General features: G+C 26.1%; 3 protein-coding genes across 5 annotated transcripts; 1 reads left to right on the forward strand and 2 right to left on the reverse strand.

Annotated features, from left to right (window-relative positions):
• Positions 1 to 3,020: 3,020 nt before the first annotated feature.
• Positions 3,021 to 5,542, forward strand: Bm4605 (the record flags this gene model as incomplete). 2 transcript variants are annotated; one of them, XM_043076373.1, is made up of 3 exons in its annotated part: positions 3,021 to 3,182; positions 4,708 to 5,176; positions 5,307 to 5,542. In XM_043076373.1, 3 exons carry the CDS (start codon positions 3,021 to 3,023, stop codon positions 5,540 to 5,542), a joined length of 867 nt encoding a protein of 288 aa, XP_042932307.1. The 2 variants fall into 2 exon arrangements, with proteins under 2 accessions (XP_042932307.1, XP_042932308.1); XM_043076374.1 differs by having other exon boundaries at positions 3,120 to 3,182.
• A 1,843-nt stretch (positions 5,543 to 7,385) lies between these two features.
• Bm9860 (Uncharacterized protein) lies at positions 7,386 to 11,125 on the reverse strand (the record flags this gene model as incomplete). 2 transcript variants are annotated; one of them, XM_043076375.1, is made up of 5 exons in its annotated part: positions 7,386 to 7,502; positions 8,865 to 8,918; positions 10,377 to 10,590; positions 10,759 to 10,897; positions 11,059 to 11,125. In XM_043076375.1, 5 exons carry the CDS (start codon positions 11,123 to 11,125, stop codon positions 7,386 to 7,388), a joined length of 591 nt encoding a protein of 196 aa, XP_042932309.1. The 2 variants fall into 2 exon arrangements, with proteins under 2 accessions (XP_042932309.1, XP_042932310.1); XM_043076376.1 differs by lacking the exon at positions 11,059 to 11,125 and having other exon boundaries at positions 10,759 to 10,883.
• Positions 11,126 to 12,437: 1,312 nt separating this feature from the next.
• Bma-syx-16 (Uncharacterized protein) lies at positions 12,438 to 15,435 on the reverse strand (the record flags this gene model as incomplete). Its single annotated transcript, XM_043076377.1, has 6 exons — positions 12,438 to 12,620; positions 12,933 to 13,075; positions 13,448 to 13,686; positions 13,994 to 14,143; positions 14,589 to 14,709; positions 15,309 to 15,435. 6 exons carry the CDS (start codon positions 15,433 to 15,435, stop codon positions 12,438 to 12,440), a joined length of 963 nt encoding a protein of 320 aa, XP_042932311.1.
• Positions 15,436 to 19,700: the final 4,265 nt, after the last annotated feature.

Consider the following 19,700-nt stretch of genomic DNA (forward strand, 5'->3'; position numbering starts at 1 on the left):
TTTTAATCTTTAAATGTATTATTGTAGGAATAAAGTAATTTGATAAAGATAAATTTATCTATAATGATAATTTATCAGTGATATTAATTAATAATTTAAGTGATAATTGTAGTTTCAATTGTTTTTTATAAATTTTTTTTTTTCTTCTTTTCTTCACTTTTTAAATACCGTAATAACATTTGGATCGTTTTTTTTTTTTTTTTTTTTCGATTCATATTCGAAACTTTTCAATTTCTTTTAATAAATTTGTCTAATGAAATGTTAAAATAGCAGCAGCAAAAAAAAAAAAAAAAAAAAAAAATGAAAGAAAGAAAGAAAAGAAAAGAATGCAAAACAAGATTTGAAATTACGTATTGATAAATGTTTAACAGACAAAACGAAGTGTAAATAATGAGTACGAAAAATTCCTGAAACTATCATTTTTTTATATGGAAATGGAAAAAAAGAAAAGAAAAAAAGTTGAAATTTTAGTTTTTATGTTTGCAAGCTTGAAAAAAAAAAAAAAAAAAAAAAAATTATTTTTTTTTTTTTAAAAAAAATTAAAAAAAACGAAAAATTTTTAAATATAACAGAAAATGATAAATGATAAAACGATAAAAAAAAATAAAACAGTTCCATTTTAATAATGTTAGATTATAAATATATATAATAGTAGGCAATTAGCATATACACTTCTTTCACGTAGTAGTTTTTTTCACGTGTAATAGCGTAATGCTAAAATAACGTTAAAAAAAAAAATAATGAAAATCATTGGTTTATTAATCGCATATAATTATTTTTTTTTCCCTCAATTTTGATTCAATTTTTGTTAACTATTACAATTTTTTTTTTTTTTTTTTTGTTTCATTTAAATTAGTTAATAAAAATATTTTAAAAATATAATTGTACTACTAATGATAGTGATATTGTGATAATATTAATGATAATAATTATTCTAGTATAAAAGATGAATGGAAATTATTCCTACTGTTTTGTTGTAACTAATTGAAATATTAGTTTTATTTGTGTTTCGATAAATTACAAAAAAAATTTTAGCGACAATCTTTTCTGATAAGCAAAATTAGATTTTTGCTAGCATTTATTTTACATTATATTTAATTTTATTTGCCTAAAAAAAATATTTGTTATTACAAAATTTTTAGTGATGATATTTGATAGAAATTGGATAAATTAAATTTGATTTCCTATTTAATGGAAATTTTGCAACAATTTAGCTATTGGCAATAAAACAGAGATTAGAAAAAAATGCAAATAAAACAAAATTTGATAGCTTACAACTGTTAATTATAATGATTGATTTGTTTTTCGATTACAAAAAAAAAAAAAAAAATTTTTTTTTTTTTTGTTTATTTCAAAATTATTTCAAATAGTTTTTCATTATTTTAAAAAATCTCACAATTTTTTGAAGGTTAATAATTTTTTATTGTGATAACCTTGTTTTCTTTGCCAAAACAATGTAGTTTTTAAATGGCTAAAGCGATTATAATCAAATTTTGATCACTGTAGAAAAAAAGTTGAAATGTTAAATTGCTCAAATTTCTATGCATAATAATAATAATAATAATAATAAAATAATAATAATTAATAATGATAATAAAATAGTTTAAAATAATAAATTTCGTTAGTCAAAAATGACGATAAAGCAAAAGAAATATTCATTTTGCTATTGTAAACCATTTAGAAGAGAAAAAAAAAATTGTTGTAAATTAAGTAGAAGAAAGAGAGAATATTTACTTTCTTTATCTTTCTCTGTATCACTTTTACGTTACGTAACGTTACCTCTACTAATGTACGTAAAAATTTTCGGAATGAAAACGAAATTAAAAAATGACAAAATGAAAATTGCATTCTTATTATTTCACTTGTGTTTTTGTTACTATATTTAATGATATTCGGTGAATTTGAATAATTTTTAAACGAATTTGAAAGAAGTAAGTTTGAATTTGGTATGAAGATTAAAATTTTTCATGGAAACTAAAATTTGGAAAGGTAACGGTTTTACCAAATTACTATATTCATTTACATTTACACTAATTCCAAATTTAATTACAAATTTTAAACAGAAAACTTTGCATAATATTGCAAAAAATAAATTGAAACAACTCATTCATTTGTTGCTTTTAGAAATAATGAAAAAATTTTAGACTTACATTCATGGGAAATAAATACAAATAAAATTATTGGTTATTCATTATGGAATTAAAATCATAATTAATGAATAAATATTTAATACTAAGTTTTCTAAGGTTTACACGACAAAATTGATAGCTATTTGATTAGCAGTCTCAAAAAATTAAGGAAAATTTTCAAAATTATCGTCAAAATTTAAAATTTTTGATGAGAATAAACTTTGAGTGATAGCTTGAAGACAATTAATAGCTCAAAAATTAATTGAAATTTTGTTAGACTAATTCGAAATGAAGAACGCCTTTTCGAGGAGCTAAATTTTCTCTTTTTCATTACATTTTTTCTTTTTCATATGGAAAGAAAAATTTAGAACTCTACAAGATATTTCAGAAGAACTAGAGAGAGAGAGAGAGGGAGAGGGAGAGAGAGAGGGAGAGAGAGAAGTGTGGGAAAAGAAGGTGTTTCAGGAGGAGAGATAGGTTTGTTTTCCTGTATAGTGCTTGGCTGATTTAACTTTTTTCATGATCAATTGGAATGTGGTGAAACTGGAAATGATCAGGAAAAAGTGAGAGCAGGAAAAAATTTACGGGAGAACTTTACCCTATCTTTGAAATGATATTCAAGGTAACAGATTAAAGGTAGACAGATGGGAGTGTACTTGTCAAATTTAGGTGACAGGGTACCAATAGCTAGACAGATAGGAAAAGAAAACAAATGGTTAAGGAGGTGTGGTGGGTTGTAGAGCAGGTTGATCGGGTACTTAAAGAATGCAGCAATGCTTGAACGGTATCACTTCATTGTCACATTATACCCTTCGGAAAGAAAGGTATTTTTGTGTGGAAGGCTCATTCATCCACTTCTGTCAAGAAATTTAAAAAAAGCCTTCAGAAGGAATGGAAGTGCAAAATCGAATTAAGGCCTACAAATTTGTCGCTTATTCCGCGGTGACATTTAGCATTGTTGCTGTCCTCTCAGTATGCATCACACTTCCAATGATTTACAATTACATACATCATGTAAGGCGACAAATGCATACCGAAATTGCATTCTGCAAGGTTTGTCCTCCTCTCCCTTTATCCCATTTATCCTTTTTAGATAATTAATCATTTCTTATCATTAACTACTATCTTATACCCTTTTTCATAAACTTTTCTTTTTTTGCTTTTTTGCAATCATAAAACTCTTTAGTATCTCAAAAAAAAAAAAAAAAATTCATTAATAATTCAACATTTTACCATAACTTTAACAAACATATCAACTAACTTAATACAATCATTCTTTTATTTTGATTTTTAATTCCAATAAGAAAAACAAAAAACAAAAATAAAATTTAAAAATGATCTTATTATTAGTAAAATATTTCGAAAAATAAGAAATTTTTTAAAAATTTTATTTTTTTCCTTAATATAAGTTTGAAGTGAAAAATTTCACAGAGAATAATAAATAATCTGTAAAGAAAATAACATAAACATTGTGTGCAAAATTACGATAATATCTAATTACGTAAATCAATTAAGAGACGATCGTCACACCGTTACAAACAGCAAAATTGTACTTTGATGATTTCTATAAATTGAATCATCCTTCTTTTTTTTTTTTTTTTTTTTTAAAGAAATTTCTTTCAATTTTCTAGTTTTCATTGTATGAATGAAACTTATTTGAAAAAAAATTTCGTTTTTTTTTTTGAAATTTTTATTTTATTTTTTTGAAATTACAAATGTGATCTATGTAAAGAAGAAAAGAAAAAAAAAATTAATTATCGTTTTACTGCAATAGTAAGCTTAGTTAAGTTACATAAGTTTACTGTTTTTTATCCTCTTTTAATAATTCTTATAATTTTACTATTACATTATTATCATTAATAATGAAGAGAAATTTTCCATTTTCATATTTTTATTAGTAAAAATGAAATCTTGGAGCATTTTTAAACTTTGAATTTTTTCATTTAATAAATTTGCTGAAAATGCAATAATTTTAGATAAAACAAGAGAAAATAGTTTGAAATTTTCGAATTCCAATTTTTGATTTATCCAAAATTTGGATTTTTTTCCTAAATTTTTATCAATGATTAGAGAGAAATATTTGATAATTATACATATATATGTATAACAGCTAACTCAATTTTATTAGCTAACATTAGCATTTTCAGATTTTGGAATCATTTTTTGATATGATATACCTTTTAAGCTTTAAACCTACTTTATAAGATTACCTGGATGATATTATAAGAAGAGATATGTAATAGTTTATGGTGTTACTTTTACTTTTTCGTTTTTCAAAAATTTCATCAGATGAAAAGTATGAAAATAATTATTTCGAGTGTATTCCATCATTCTTTCATCAAATCTTTTTATGGTAATTGTTTACAGTAATAATTTATAGTAATTTATGGTAATTGTTTCTATTAAATAACCATTTTATAACTGTGAAAAAAAAAATTTCAGAATTTTAAAGATAATTAGCTGAAAGAATTTCCGTTTTTCGAAATTGATGAAATAACTGAGAGAATTTTAAGAAAGAAAGTTTATGTGTTTGCTAGAAGTTTTATTGGAGGTACAAAAAATAGTGTGACATTTTCAGCAATCTGCAAAAGAAACTTGGACAGATGTGGAGCGACTCGGTCAGTATCCAATTGTTGGACACAACCGGACAGCTCGTCAGGCAGACCAATGTGAAGGTTGTTGTATCACTGGCCCAGCTGGTCCTAAAGGACCACCAGGTAGACCTGGTAAACCAGGTAAGCCTGGTGCTCCAGGCCTTCCAGGTAATCCTGGAAGACCGCCACCACAACCGTGTGAGCCGGTTACTCCACCACCATGTAAACCATGCCCGCCTGGACCACCAGGACCACAAGGAATGCCAGGGCCACGTGGAGATCCAGGACCAGATGGCCCACCAGGTGCACCAGGACTTGATGGACCACCAGGTGAGACTGGACCACAAGGGCAACAAGGACCACCAGGTACGCCAGGACCTGCTGGACCAAACGGTCCACCTGGACAAAATGCCCCAGATGAACCACTTCAACGCGGTGCTCCGGGCGAACCAGGTTAGCCACATAAATTTATTTCATAAATCACAATTCACTGTAACTGTTGCTGAAATCAGAGAAATTGCTTGAATCATACAAATCTAAATTAATATAATATAGATGAGAAAATGTACCTTCTTTTTTTAAGGAGAACAAGGACCACAAGGACCAACAGGACGAGCGGGACAACCAGGACATGATGGTGCAGCCGGACGACCAGGACCACCAGGTGCACCCGGTGCAGATGGACAACCTGGAGCGGATGGTTTACCTGGTGCACCTGGTCCACAAGGGCCACCTGGCAAAGCTGGTGAACGAGGTGTATGTCCGAAATATTGTGCTATCGATGGTGGTGTATTCTTCGAAGATGGTACCAGACGTTAAGAAATGCAAACAAATTTAATCATTTCCTCACATCTTATTATACTGCCTTATTGAAATTATCACTGCTATTACCTGGGTTATCATTGCACCATAAAATTGGTTCAACAAATTAATATGGTACAGAACGTGACAGACACGCACACACGCACACACACACTCATACACACACGCATACATACACGCATACACGGATACATTTGCATATAATAAAAGAAATATATCATTCATTTGTGAAATTTCACATATTTAATTTCCAATTTAAGGCAGTAACCTTTTAAGCCTTCTTTTTAAAATGGATTTTTATTTTTTGATAAAAAAAAATTGCCTGAATTAATGAAAAATATTTGAGGTTATGGTTTAAATTCAGGAAATATTTCATTATTGTTTTGTAGGTTTATTGTGTAGTTTCTGCAAAATGATACTTTATTATTATGTAAAATTTGCCCATAAATATAGTTGTAATGTTGTAAAAGAAAAACAAAAAACAAATCGTCGATTTTTTTTTTCGAAATAAAATATACAAATTAATCACAACAAAATATGTGATAAAAATTTGCATAAAAAGTTATACTAAAAATGGAAATTTAAAATTTTTTATACTTTTTGATAGCTTCACTTAAAAACTTGTAATTAACTTTGTTTCAACCGAAAGTAACAATGTCAAAAAACAAAATAAATTGCTAAAAAAAAAAAAAAAAAAAAAAATTATTGCAAGAATAACTTAGTCTTAAACTTATAAATTACCATTAAAAAGCCTAGCAGTTAACTTTTGTTAAAAATAGAAAAAATTTTTTTCTTTTCAATAAGTTAATTATAATAATATTAAGTAATAATTAACGAAATTATCCTCATTTATATCAATTTTAAACTCAAAACTATTATATTTGTAAAAATGTTAAAATAAAAACAAAAAACTTAGAAAAAGTTATCAATTCTTTGTATAAATATTTTATTTGATATACAAAAGTTATTGAAAAACGGTAACAATTTAAAATTTCAGGCATTAATATAATAATCTCTAAGGTTAATTTTTTTTTCTACCAAATTACTTAAAACTCCAACAACAGCAAAAAATAAAAAAATAAAATGAAAAACATTGGTAGATAACATTGTTCGTTAGAATTTATAATTCAAGAAATTGCAAAGTAGAAAGTTTTTATTTGTAACAATTTTAATTTAAATTTAAATTAAGAGAATTTAACCTCTCTCATTAGAAATATTATATAAAATTCTAAATCGTGGATTACCGATATTATTGATATTTGAATATTAGAATCTTTCCTGAAATATTAGATACAACTTACTACAACTTTATTATTAATTGAAAGTTCAATTGTTTCAAATGTGTTATTACAAAAGTTTAACTGTTTCAAAAGTATATTTTTTTTTAAATTCCTTTTTTTTTTTTTTTTTTTTTGGAAATATTTTTAGATAAAAAAGTAACAAAAAATGTTGCACATTATTAAAGCATATTTTAATCACTTTTTCATTCATTAAGTATTCATCAAAAATAGATTCCAAAAATGTGACATAATAAATTTGAATTCAATATGAACAAATAATACCTTCTTCATTTTCAAATTATTTGTTTTTGTTTTTTTTTTTTTTAAAGAAAAACTAACAAGACATTTCTAGATTTCGGCACTACATTTCGATTTCGATTTCGTGTTTAATTTAAAATGATAATTATGATATGAATTATGAAGTCATAAATGAAAAAAAAATTAGTTAATTAATTAATTTAATTAATTAATATTATTCATATATCCAACAGATAATCACTAAATATGTATTCAATTGCAATCATTTATAAATTGTTGTACTTTTATTATTATTATTACAATTAGGAAAAGCAAAATGATAAAAGTGATAGTATCACAGAAGCCATAATTAACATCATTGGTAAGTAACCAATTCCAGCTTGAATACAACGCTCTGTACAATAAAATAATTCTGATACCTAAAAATTATTAAATTTATATTAATAGGGAATTGAAATAAAAAATTAAAATTTTTATTTAATAAATGAAATTTACTACTTCTAAAATATTACATTCAATTATCAGAAATCATTCATTTGCAAAAAAAAAAAAAAAAAATGATAAGTGATAAAGGGAAAAAAGTAAGAATAATAATAGCTCATATAGTTCTTTTTTTTCTTTTCTACAATGAAAAGAAAAAAAAAATAATAGCAAGAAATGTATGATTCATCAATTTTCTGATTTTATTCTGATTTTAAAAATTTCTCGAGAATTTCATTTGCTTAAAAAACAAAACAATGATGATTTATATCAGTTGTATCATTTATCATCTACTTATTTATTTTATCTTTACAGCTTTTTTTTTTTTCTTTTGCCTTTGTTTTCATTCAATTTTAACCTTCTCCACCCTTTCTCCTTCTAATTCTTTCCTTTCATTGTCTTCTTCAACACCTATACCTTTTTAAATTATCATTTTTTCATTTAAACTAATTGATTGTAAAGTATGTTATGCAGCGATAAACGTTCCACTTTCATTACCGTTTTCTGATTAAAAAATAAACTGTCTACCTTAATGTTCATTTTATTATAATCATAAATTTTCGGGACATTATACAACAATAATGCTACACGTAAATATAAACTACAAAAAAATTTACGGAATAGGAAAATATTCAAAAAAAAAAAAAAAAAAAAATGAAATTTACTTTGTTTAATTTAATGAAATCAAAGTATCAAGAAATGGAAAGTTTAGCATACTAACAAATTTTGATAAAATGCAAACTTTGAATTTATGTTTTATTTTAAATAAATCAGTTCAGAAATTTTGATAGTTTATATCTTATTTTAGAACGATATGTTAAATTTGAATTGGTGACAAAAATTTTTCAATTGGATTTGAAATATATCTGTTATCTGATAAGAATTATATGAGTGATATGAAGTAAAATTTAGAGCATTTTTCAAGAATACAAGGAATGGTTAATTAATTGAAAATGAATAAGATTGAAACATAACATTTTAAATGAAGAAATTATTTTATCTGCAGTTTAAAATTTAAATATAAATTTGTGGAGAGAAAGAAAAACAAAGAAGAAATAAATTGATGAGCAGAATTGCTCATATCCACAAATTAATTTTAAATTTGTAAAACCTAAACATTTTTTTAAGAGCGGAAATGACAAAAAAAAAAAGGATGTATGACAACTTTTGACAAAAAAAAAAGGCCACAAAAATTGATTGATAATTTACTTACTGATATCATTTTAATCTATTATATAAATTAAATTTTATCTTTTCAAAAAAAAAAAAAAAAAAAAAAAAGGAGAAAAAACAGTACCCACTTTTCTGATTTCACGTATTTCTTCATCTGAACATCCGATACTTCGACGCAGCAACTGTAACTCAAAAGTAATTAAATTAAATTCAATAAAAGAAACAAAAATTTTTGATGCTAAAATTTTCTGTGTTAAAATAAATTATTTCAGATAAATGCCACTATGATGATAATTTGATTAATCATTTGTAACAATACTTCCTTAATTGCATTTGAGAAATATTTATGGTATATCATTTTTTTGCATATTTGAATAAAACTATTAAAGGTATTCCTCTCTCTCTCTCTCTCTCTCTGCTGAATTTAATTAAATTCTTTTAAAATGTTAACACTAAATTGCAAACTTTAAAAAATAATTTGATTAAGAAAAAAAAATTGAGATATCAAAAGTTAATTGTCATAAACAATAAGGAAAATAAGATAATAAAAAATAAATGAAAATAAATTTTGAATATATAAATTATGGTATAACTAAAGCGAAAATGAATTATTTGTAAATCTGATTAGAGTAATTTAAGAAGAAAATAAAAAATTAAAACAAAAAATTTGAAATTTAAAAATTTTGAAATTACGAGAAAATTTCAATAAAATAAAATATTACTGTGCTACTTTCAAAATATTCATATGTGCCATAGTAGAAATTTTTGACATTACAAGATAAATAAAAGTAAATAATTTAATTGTTGACTAGAAGATAAATAATTCAACTTTTGATATGATAATACTAAATTTATGAGATAATAAAATATTAACAAATTATTTTTGTCATCTTATCTCATAAATGTAGCACTGATTATCAAATTTAATTAGCATTATCAATTTAACTATCGAATAAAACTATTAATTCAAATTTTAAAGTCCAATTAATACAGCCAGTATTTATGTCAAGATTTTTTTTTATTTTTTTTATCAAGATTATTTTTTTATTTTTATTTCGCTTTTCAATCATTTTTTTTTTTTTATAAATCTTGTTATCTGCTTTTTTTTGATTTTTGTTAAAAATTAAAATGATTTAAACAATTTTCAAGTGCTATTGCATTGCTAAATTAATAAAATCATTTACATTTTTTTGTGAAATACGAGAAAACAAAAATTTCTCTTTTTTGTGCAGTTTTTTTTTTTTTTTTTCTTGACAATAAGAACTGATTAAATGATAAGCAAGAATAATCGTTATGACAAAATAAAAAAAAAAAAAATCTGTAGAGAAAGAGAAAGAAAACAAAGAAAAGAAAATATAAGGACAAAAAGGTAAAGTAAACATAATTTAAAATGCAATAAGAATATATCATTTTTTTTTTCTTTTTTAAATATACTAAAAATGATTGTTTATGCATGTATATTTCAAGTAGAATAGAATAAAATCGAAAAATAAATTTTTTTTTTTTAATGCTAAGAAAGAATTAAAATATATGTGTTAGTTTTACTGATAAATTAAAAATAACTATAAAATATATTATATCTATGATAGTTTTCTCTTCCTTTCCTCTTTTATCTTTCCATCTAATTAAAATGAACAAACAAAAAGCATTCGACGCCATTCCTGTGGTTCATGATATCCGAATGGCTTATCAGTTGATGGTATCAGTCCACAAGTTGCATTCATTTCACCGCCTACCCACATGCATGCAACTTGCAAATGATAACTGCTATCATTATAAAGTAAATAGCCACTTGTTCGATATTCAGCACATAAATAATCACGATATCGTAATGAATGACGAAGTTTGGTTTTTCTTCAAAATCAACAAATTATTATTATTTGAATTTTATTTTGTTTTTAACTTATTTCCATTTTTCTTTTTTTTCTTTTTTTTTTAATTTGCTTCTTTTCTTAAATTTCTTATTATATTATTTGTTATTTGATAAACAAATTATAAATTATTGAAATGATTAAAACATACTCAATAATGTAACCATCTTCTCGTGCAATATTACCTAATTCAATCAAATTATGGACATGCTCACGTAACTCAAACCAACGAATTCGATCTGCTTCTGAACATCGTAAATGATGTGTACATTCCATATATAATGAAGCACCTAATAAAAATAAATACCATTTATTAATTTAAATTAATTTTTTCAAAGCTTTTATTAATTATTCAGCATAGAATAAATATTTCAAATTTATCAAATTTCACAATAAAATATTTAATTCAATCAAAAGATTACTCTTACAAATATTCTAACAAAAAATGTACCAAGTAGACCAAATCGACTATTTACTACCTGGCGTAAGCCAGCTAGAAGAAACCAAACCACTAGCATTAATAAGTATAAAATGATTGAAAATTTCTTTAATCAATTCTCTTTTAACAATCAAAAAATAAAATAGTATTTAAATTCCAAATTTTTTACTACCAATTCTGTCCTAACTTAAAAATGTTTTTCAATTTCTAGATATTTATACTTGAAAGACGGGCGACTGGGAAAATCAAGCTCGATCTCAACAAATGATTCTTATGACAACAAAATGATTCTTATGTCTGTTGACGCATCCTAGAATAAACAATACTGCTAATACTTCTTCAATTATCACATAGGATGGAAATTAAACTAAGGAAATTAACAAAACAAACCGATCGACCCAGGGTCACACGTAACCCACATTAGTCCACTAACCTAACTATCAGGATTGTCAACCACATGGCTTCAAGAAAAAAAAGTTTAATAGTCAAATCTGTTTCATCCCATTTTTATGTTATTAAGATCACTCGAATACTTTGACAAAAGTTGAATGAATATTTTATTAATTTCACATAATACTAACAACACGATAACAACAATATTATTACACCACATTTAGCTATAAACCGCAAAAAATCTCAAATCATTTCATTTCAAAATAATCACAAATCAAGCAGCATTACAATTATGCTTACTTATGGGAGTGCAGAATTCTATTTCTGAAACAATTTTAACAGCTAAAAGGAAACAACAAATCTTATATTAAAATGCAACATGACAGAAATGAGAAATTGTGAATAAGTTAAAAATGAATAATATCACAATTACGATGCTGCCTATCGTTACCAATATTACCTGGAAGCGCGATAGCATAAATATCACTATGAAGCAGTAACAAAAATGGAAGCAGAGAGTAAAAAAAAATTGCAACAATCTGGAATGTTCGAAGAGAAAAAACACAATGATAACATCTAGATATGAATGATGCAATTAGAGGTTTGGAGAAGAACCGAAAAATCACAATCACTTAAAAAAATCATCACTGAAGGAGCAAACATTTAATAATGAGAGCTTAATTAAAGAAGCTTTTTTCAATTTTTGTAGCCTAATATAAAGCGACTGAAATCATATTTTATTTCAAGAGCATTAAATAAGAGTCGCATTAGACATACCAGAAGATTTACTACTCAATTTTGAAATTAACTGTTTAACTGAACGATATTATAGCTATGATGCTCCACATTTATTATTCATTAATGAATCAGTAAAATCTATAGAGATAACGATAAATAACAACAGCTCTCTTCAACGCTACCCCTTTCTTATTCAGTATATTCTTCCAAAAAAGTGGAACTCCAAAAGTCGGATAGAGAGAATCTTAGACATAAGAATGTCAAGTTTTCACGATAATAAGAAGAATAAGTAAAATAATGATTGTTGCAGACAAAACAAGTATACAGTACATTTTTTTATCATTTCGTTGATATTTTTCAGCACGCTGCACACTTGATAAGGCGGAGTTGACTTTCAGCGCTGCCTGTTCCACGTTATAATCAATTCGATCCAAGACTGTACCCTGACGTTAAAAACAAACGAATATCAAAATGTCCAAATATTTAAATTTGCATTAAACATGACAACCAGCTGTAAGATTATAACAAGTTTAAACCATTAAATTATTTAAAATTTGAACTCTGCAACCTTCCAAAGAAACTAAAAACTAATATTTTATTGTGAATGGGAGCATTCAAAGTCGTTGCCCTGTTTCAAAAAATTAAAAAAAAAAAAAAACAAGACAAAAAAATACTATTAAAGCTTACATATTTCAAAAACTATGAAATAGTTATTACTACAAAAATCTTCCAATACTTTAGCTTATTTCACATACCTGATCAACAACCATAGAAGCAAGATCTTTAAATAAAGAATTTAACTCAACAATCGATTTACTGACACTAATCACATCACGTTCACGTTCCTTTACCATATCAGCATTTTGTAATAACAACTGTATTTGTTCCATGGTAAGACCTGAAATCCTTTTATATCATAAAATTAAATATATATATATATGTATAAAGTAAAATAAAAGCATGAAAATTATTACAGAGAAGTATAGAAACTACATAAAAAACTGAAATTATGTTACATCAAATATATTTCTGCAAGAATTCATTAATTTAGAGTCACTCTAATTTGGACAATGTGATCTAGATAATAAAATAACAGAAAAGTGATGCTATCAGTTAGCAACACTCTACCAAAAAAAGATTAAATTAACTAAGATTCGACTTATGGAAAATCTAAGCATAAAAGAAAGGATAAACTTGTATTTCACAGTTAATGTAGAGGAAAACTTCCTCACAACATTATAAATATATCACTAACTATTGAAGTACAAACCATCGTGTGATGAATCGATTGGTACATCATCAAGAACTTCAGTATTCACCCAGTCTGTGGATGCAAGAAGATATGAATTGACAGTTTCTTTACGTGCTTCAATTTGTTTTAAAAATTTTGCCTGACTTGTGCGAAAGTCTCCAGCCAGATTACTCAGTGTCAACCGCAATGTTGAAATTACATTTCCACGTAACAGAGATTGTTTCGCGCTTTCAATAACATTGGCTTTCTCAATAAATCTAAAAAAATGACTCGCCACAGGACTTATCTTGAAAAACAGTGATAAGTGCAAAAAAAAACTCCACATATTTTACAGAAAAAATAATCACTGGACAAAATCCTGCAAAAAAGCTGTCAAAAAAAGAACAAAATCAAGAATACGTTGTGCTATAAACTAATTTACTATATTCTTCAAATTACAATATGGAACTTGACATCACTTGTGATTATAAACTAATGAAATGATTACTGCACTACTATATTAGCTAGTATTGAATGTAAAACATGAAAGATTAAGAATATGTTAAAAGTTAAATGGGAAGAAACCCGATTAAGCGTTGACAATGAGAAAACATTTCCGTAACTTCATCTGTACTTTTGTCCATTTCTTTTTGAGCCTCCAAATCTTCTAAGAAAGTTGGCTTCGATATGTGATTCTGTTGCATTTCCCGAATTTGCTTCAAACGTAATCGTATCCTGCGAAATTGATAGAAATAAAGAAAACTTTAAGGTTCAAAAAAAAAAAAAAAAAAAAAATAGATACGCTCTACAAATAGTCTCACTAATATTTTACGGAAATACTTACACTATTTCCACTGCCTCATTCATCTTATATCATGTAATCAAAAAAACGCTCCATTCTTCAACCAATTTATTGTTTTCTTTATAATTATTTATGTCAGTTTGGTCTAATAAAAAATCATTATAAGAAATTACATGATTTCTTATAATAATATGTTTACCTGTCACTCATTTCAACACACCTGTTGCTTTCACGAAAATCCAATCGTGATGATTCACACACAAATAAACCGGCTCTTTTAGCGCACTTTTTGTTTTAATGTTAATAAAAAGTTAACTCAGGATATTTCTCTTTCAAATTTAATACTTTCTTTCGGGAAATGCAGAGCAATTCGTTCACCTCGTAAGTTCATATTGTGCTTCGTCAAGATAATCGACCCAGTCGGGCGGCACACGACTGGAACTCGAGATATGAACTGTTTCAGTTTCTTCATCCAAAGTAACCAAGCACATTTTTTCGTCTGAAATATTCATAATTACTTTGTTCGTAAGAGAAAAATTTTCCAAAAACAAATTATAGAAATGTTTCAAGTTAGCAAAGCTCACTTACAAACATGAGGCACATCAACTATATGCCCCTTTTACTAGATCGGATAAATGATTCCAAGTACAAAATACAGCTTTTAAAAGAGAAATTTTCAGCATCTTGCCTTTCGAGATTTATAATGCTATCGCTATCATTCATATGGATAGGTTTCATCTTCAACAAAATATCTTCATCTAGTTGATAATTTGAGTGGAAATGATTTCTTTTCACAGGTTAATTTCTAGTTCTTTCAATGTTTAGTGAACAAACTTTTCTAAGATCACACGGTGACGGGTACAGATGGACAGAAAAAAAACTACCTACAGAATCATATCGCTCATTGTACATCAATCGGCCGCATTCGAGAATGAAAAATATACTTTTCAAACTATAATGCTTGTTAAACTTTTTACTTTCTTTTTACTTTCGATAGCATAAGAATCAACACTTTGTTCACCTCTTCAGCAACTATTCTATAAACTGTTAAGGATCAAATTACAGGCAAGGTTTGTTAGAGATGAAAATGGTACCAACCAGCTGCATATGCAGTATTATTAGCAAACATGAATTTGTTGTGCAGCGCATTATTTCGAAGAAGAATGAATACTTCGGTAAGATTACGTGTTGAACCTGTTGGTGGTTGTATACTAAGTGTTCCCATTATTCAACAGAAACGAAATTGAAGATTTCGTTTCAATGATACTGTCAAGTGTAAGAAAATCGTTCCTCTGAAATTACCATCAAAAATCTTTAACTTTTCTACGGAGACTTGTTGATAAAAAAATTACCTTGAAAAGTTCAAAAAAAAAAAAAAAAAAAAAAACAACTCTTATTTTGTGAAATATTACTCCTTGTTATGTCAATATTTCAATACATGCTATCACAAAAAAGTTATCAGTTCCATTTTCGGCTCATTTCTTAATCACTTTCTGCTCTTACTATTGTCATCTGCACAACATTATTCCCTACTACGTCTCACCACAACTCATCGCTTATCCTTACAACTCAAATTTCTCTTACCTTGCTATCTTCACTCCTTTTTAATCTAGATTTATTGAAAAAGTACGGATGGACTTTGGTCGTACCTCAATAAATTTTGTAGAAAAAAGAGAAATAAACTTTCACTGTAATCGATTGGAGAGAAAGGGAATTAGCATAAAGATCAGATTTATTAATATATCATGAATTTAATAATCCTTTTTCGCTTACAACTAGCAAATATGAAGTAAGAAATTTTTAAAAGTTTCCGCTTGCAAATGTAACAAAGATTTGAGCGACCCACCTGACTTACCTGAGGTTGCTCAGGTGTCAAAACCACCACTTCCAATCTCCTTTCACGTTCATCACAATAAATTATTCCGAAACCGTCCATCTTACAGCACCTGTTTCGTTAGTTGATGGCACTTGGGAGCAAATTTTGTTTCGTTTTGCGGAAAGTTTTGAGGCGTTGAGAATAATTCATCTTTCCTTCAGTCTTAGTTCTCACTGTCACAGATTAACTAAATAACAATTAAACAATCTTTATGATATTTTTAAATTGCAGTAAATTGTTTAAAACTATTTAAAATTTATTTGACCAATAATTATTAACCAATAAAAATGGCCCATTAAATTTTGTATCGAATGTGTTTCTAAACGAAATATTTGCAAGGGAATAATTTTTGATAAGAACTTGATAATAAACTTTTATTAAATTGATTTGTAATTAAATCTAAAAAAAAGAGAAATTTTGGACATTGCAAATTTTAATGTCAAATTGTAATATTATTTTCTATCTAGAAAAGAAAAACCGGTAACTAAATGATTAGTTTGACTGATCATTTTTTTTTAAATCTTTTCTTTTTTCTATGCAACTAAATGCTGCTTATATGTGCTTGACACAATGAAAAATTTTCAAAATAACAATAAATGAATGAAATGTCAATTTTCAAACAGACAAGAATATATTGAAGATTATATCAATTCATATTAAATCATTGGAAAGAATTTTAGTAAATGTTTTATTGCTCATCGCACCTTTCATGCATTGTTCTTAAAGCCATCGAATGGTCGGTCATTTCACAAATCTAAGATAAGCAATCATTTGCCGAAAAAAAACATTTCTAAAAATATTTGATATCGTATAGTATGATCACTTAAGTAATTACTCATTACTGCAATATTTTGTAATAATTGGAAGTAAATTACTTAAATAATCCAAAAAAAAAAATCCTATCCTATCACTGAAAAATTAGTTGGAATATTTTAAGTAGCTGAATTATTTCATTAATTGTGATTGTTTGTTGAACTCTCCGGTTATTTTTATTAGGTTTCTTTAAAGTTTCTTTAAAGTTTTTCTCTGCTCAGTTAATTTAGAGTGTACGTAAAAATTTGAAATTCTGAAAGTTTACTCTTTATCAAATTTAAAATTTAGTTTGCGGTTTGAATTTTGAAATATCGTCTTTTTTTCTACAAAAAGAATCATTAAACTTCTTCATTTTTTTTTTCTTTTTTTAGAAGAATTTGGATTAAATTTGAAAATAAAATGGAAAATTTTCAAGAATCTCTAATCACATATATGATTGCTTTAGCTCATCATTTTTATTTTTTAGCATAGAATTGTTCCATCTGTTAATCAGCAAACAACTCTTAAATTTGCTGTTTTTGTATATCCCATTTTTCTCACCATGAATTTGCCTACACTTTTTTCAATCTTTTAATTTTAAAAGTATTATAAAATAAGCAAAATGATTTGAAATGCAAAAATCGGAACAGTACCCTTTAAATTTATTTAAATTCACAAAATATAATATTAAAATTAATGGTCATAATATGAATTATTGGACAGGTTTCCAATAAATGCAGAAAAAAATGGTTGCATCCAACATTTTTTTCCTGGCAAAGCGTTTTTTTTTTTACCCACAGCATAATTTTGTCTGCATGTTCTTAAGTTTCATAATAGAAAGTATAAAATTTTTAATTTTCAAAAATAAAAATATGATTCATATTTTTTCTAAGCTAAGCCTTCTATCACTTTTTTTTAAATTTTTCTCAGAAAAAAAATGAAAACATTTTATCGTTTTCCTCTTCATTTGTTGCACTTTTACATAATTTTATTTCATTTTAAACTTGTTTCATAATAAATATTTCCCGAAAAAAAATCTTTTTTTTTTTTTTCAGGAACAAAATTATTTATTTAGAAAGCACAAATATATTTGATTTCAAATAGTTTAATATAAACATAAAGAGAAATGCATGTGATATCATTCAAACAATATTGAATGATTTGCAGTCAATCAACGTTTTCATTTTTTTCATTTTTATTTCATATCAAAAAGATTTAATAAAATTTATGATTAATAATCATTTAATTTAAATTATTTACTGTTTGTACTTAAGTATTTGATAAGAGATTTTGTTTAAATAGATCAAATTGTCAATGTTTACTTCAAAAGATTTATGCAATCATTCATGCACAATTCTTCAATATAATATTGCAGAAGTTGTAATCACTATGTCCTTGACAATTATCATTCACTATCTATTATAGCAAATGATCATAATATATGTTTACTATTGATTTAACAATTTGTTTGTAAGTTTTAAAATTTCAAAAATTGAAATAATCTTTTACAGATAATCTTTACATAAAATTTTATTGCTTAAATGTGAAAGTTCTTTTTTATTCCGTTTATATGCATTTATTTCAGTTTTCCGTCCTGAAGTCATCTCAAATCATTCCATCAATTCTTCATTTTTCATCTTTCTCCCTCTCTCTCTCTCTCTGTCTCTCTTTTCTCTCTCGTTGAACCATATATCAATGATCTTTCTCAGGTCTTTACATCCCTATCACTTATAACTCTCGAATTCCTTTTCTCTCTCTTGCTTAAAGAACTGAATGAATGATTGAATGGATGGATGGGTAAGCCAAGCATCCTTTTCTGGTGAAATAGTTGCTAAAATTTTTTTCTCTCATTTTTTTTCCCTTTCTTTTTTTACTTCCCAATAAATTTTCCGTTACAAAAAAATGAAAACAAAAAAGAAGAAAGAGATAATTTTGTATTCACTGATTACTCTTATCACTTTATCACCTGGCCGTAACAGAAGATTTCAATTTCTCTCTCTCTCTCTCTCCCTCTCTCTCTCTCTCTCTCTCTCTTGAAATCAATAATATAAATGACATTGTATCTATACAATAAATCACTCTCTTCTTCTATTTGCACATAAATTTACCGCATGATTATCAACTGGAATGAATGAAAATGAATTGAATTGAATGAATGAACTAAATTGAATGAATGAATGAACCGAATTGAACTGAATGAACTGAATTGAATTGAATTGAATTGAATGAATGAACTGAATTGAACTGAATGAATGAATGAACTGTCATCTTCTCACCTGTTTGATTCATTTCCCTTTTCCTTCACAATCACTCTAACATGCAATGCAGTGCAGTTTCGTCGTAACTATACCACTTTTTATGTGTAATTAATACTTTCATTATAAACATATTTGTCTCATTTTGATATGTTTGCAGATGTAATTCAATTAATTTAATTTTAATTTCACCTTTTTTTTTTTCTTTTTGTTTTCGGTATTAATTTATAAAGTTGAATTTGATTGTAATAGCAAAACTGAATGATATTTAAAGAATGCATTTATAGATAATTGATAATAATATCATTTATTATCGTCGTATAGTAAATTTTCAATTCCATATTATTAGTTTTTTTTTTTTTTTTGATAGTATATTTTAATGAATTCTTAATTGCAGATTTATTTTGATATTACTGTGAATATATCACTCATTCAACGTCTAAATTCTATTCAAAAAGAATATTTCTCAAATTTCGTTATACACAGGTAATGTGAATCTCAACAATTTCTGAAAAGGAAATACAAACTAAAGAATAACGCTATTTATTGATTTCGATTTCTGCGTAC

Source organism: Brugia malayi (genome assembly GCF_000002995.4).
Source record: "Brugia malayi strain FR3 genome assembly, contig: Bm_v4_Chr1_scaffold_001, whole genome shotgun sequence".
Taxonomy (NCBI): domain Eukaryota; kingdom Metazoa; phylum Nematoda; class Chromadorea; order Rhabditida; family Onchocercidae; genus Brugia; species Brugia malayi.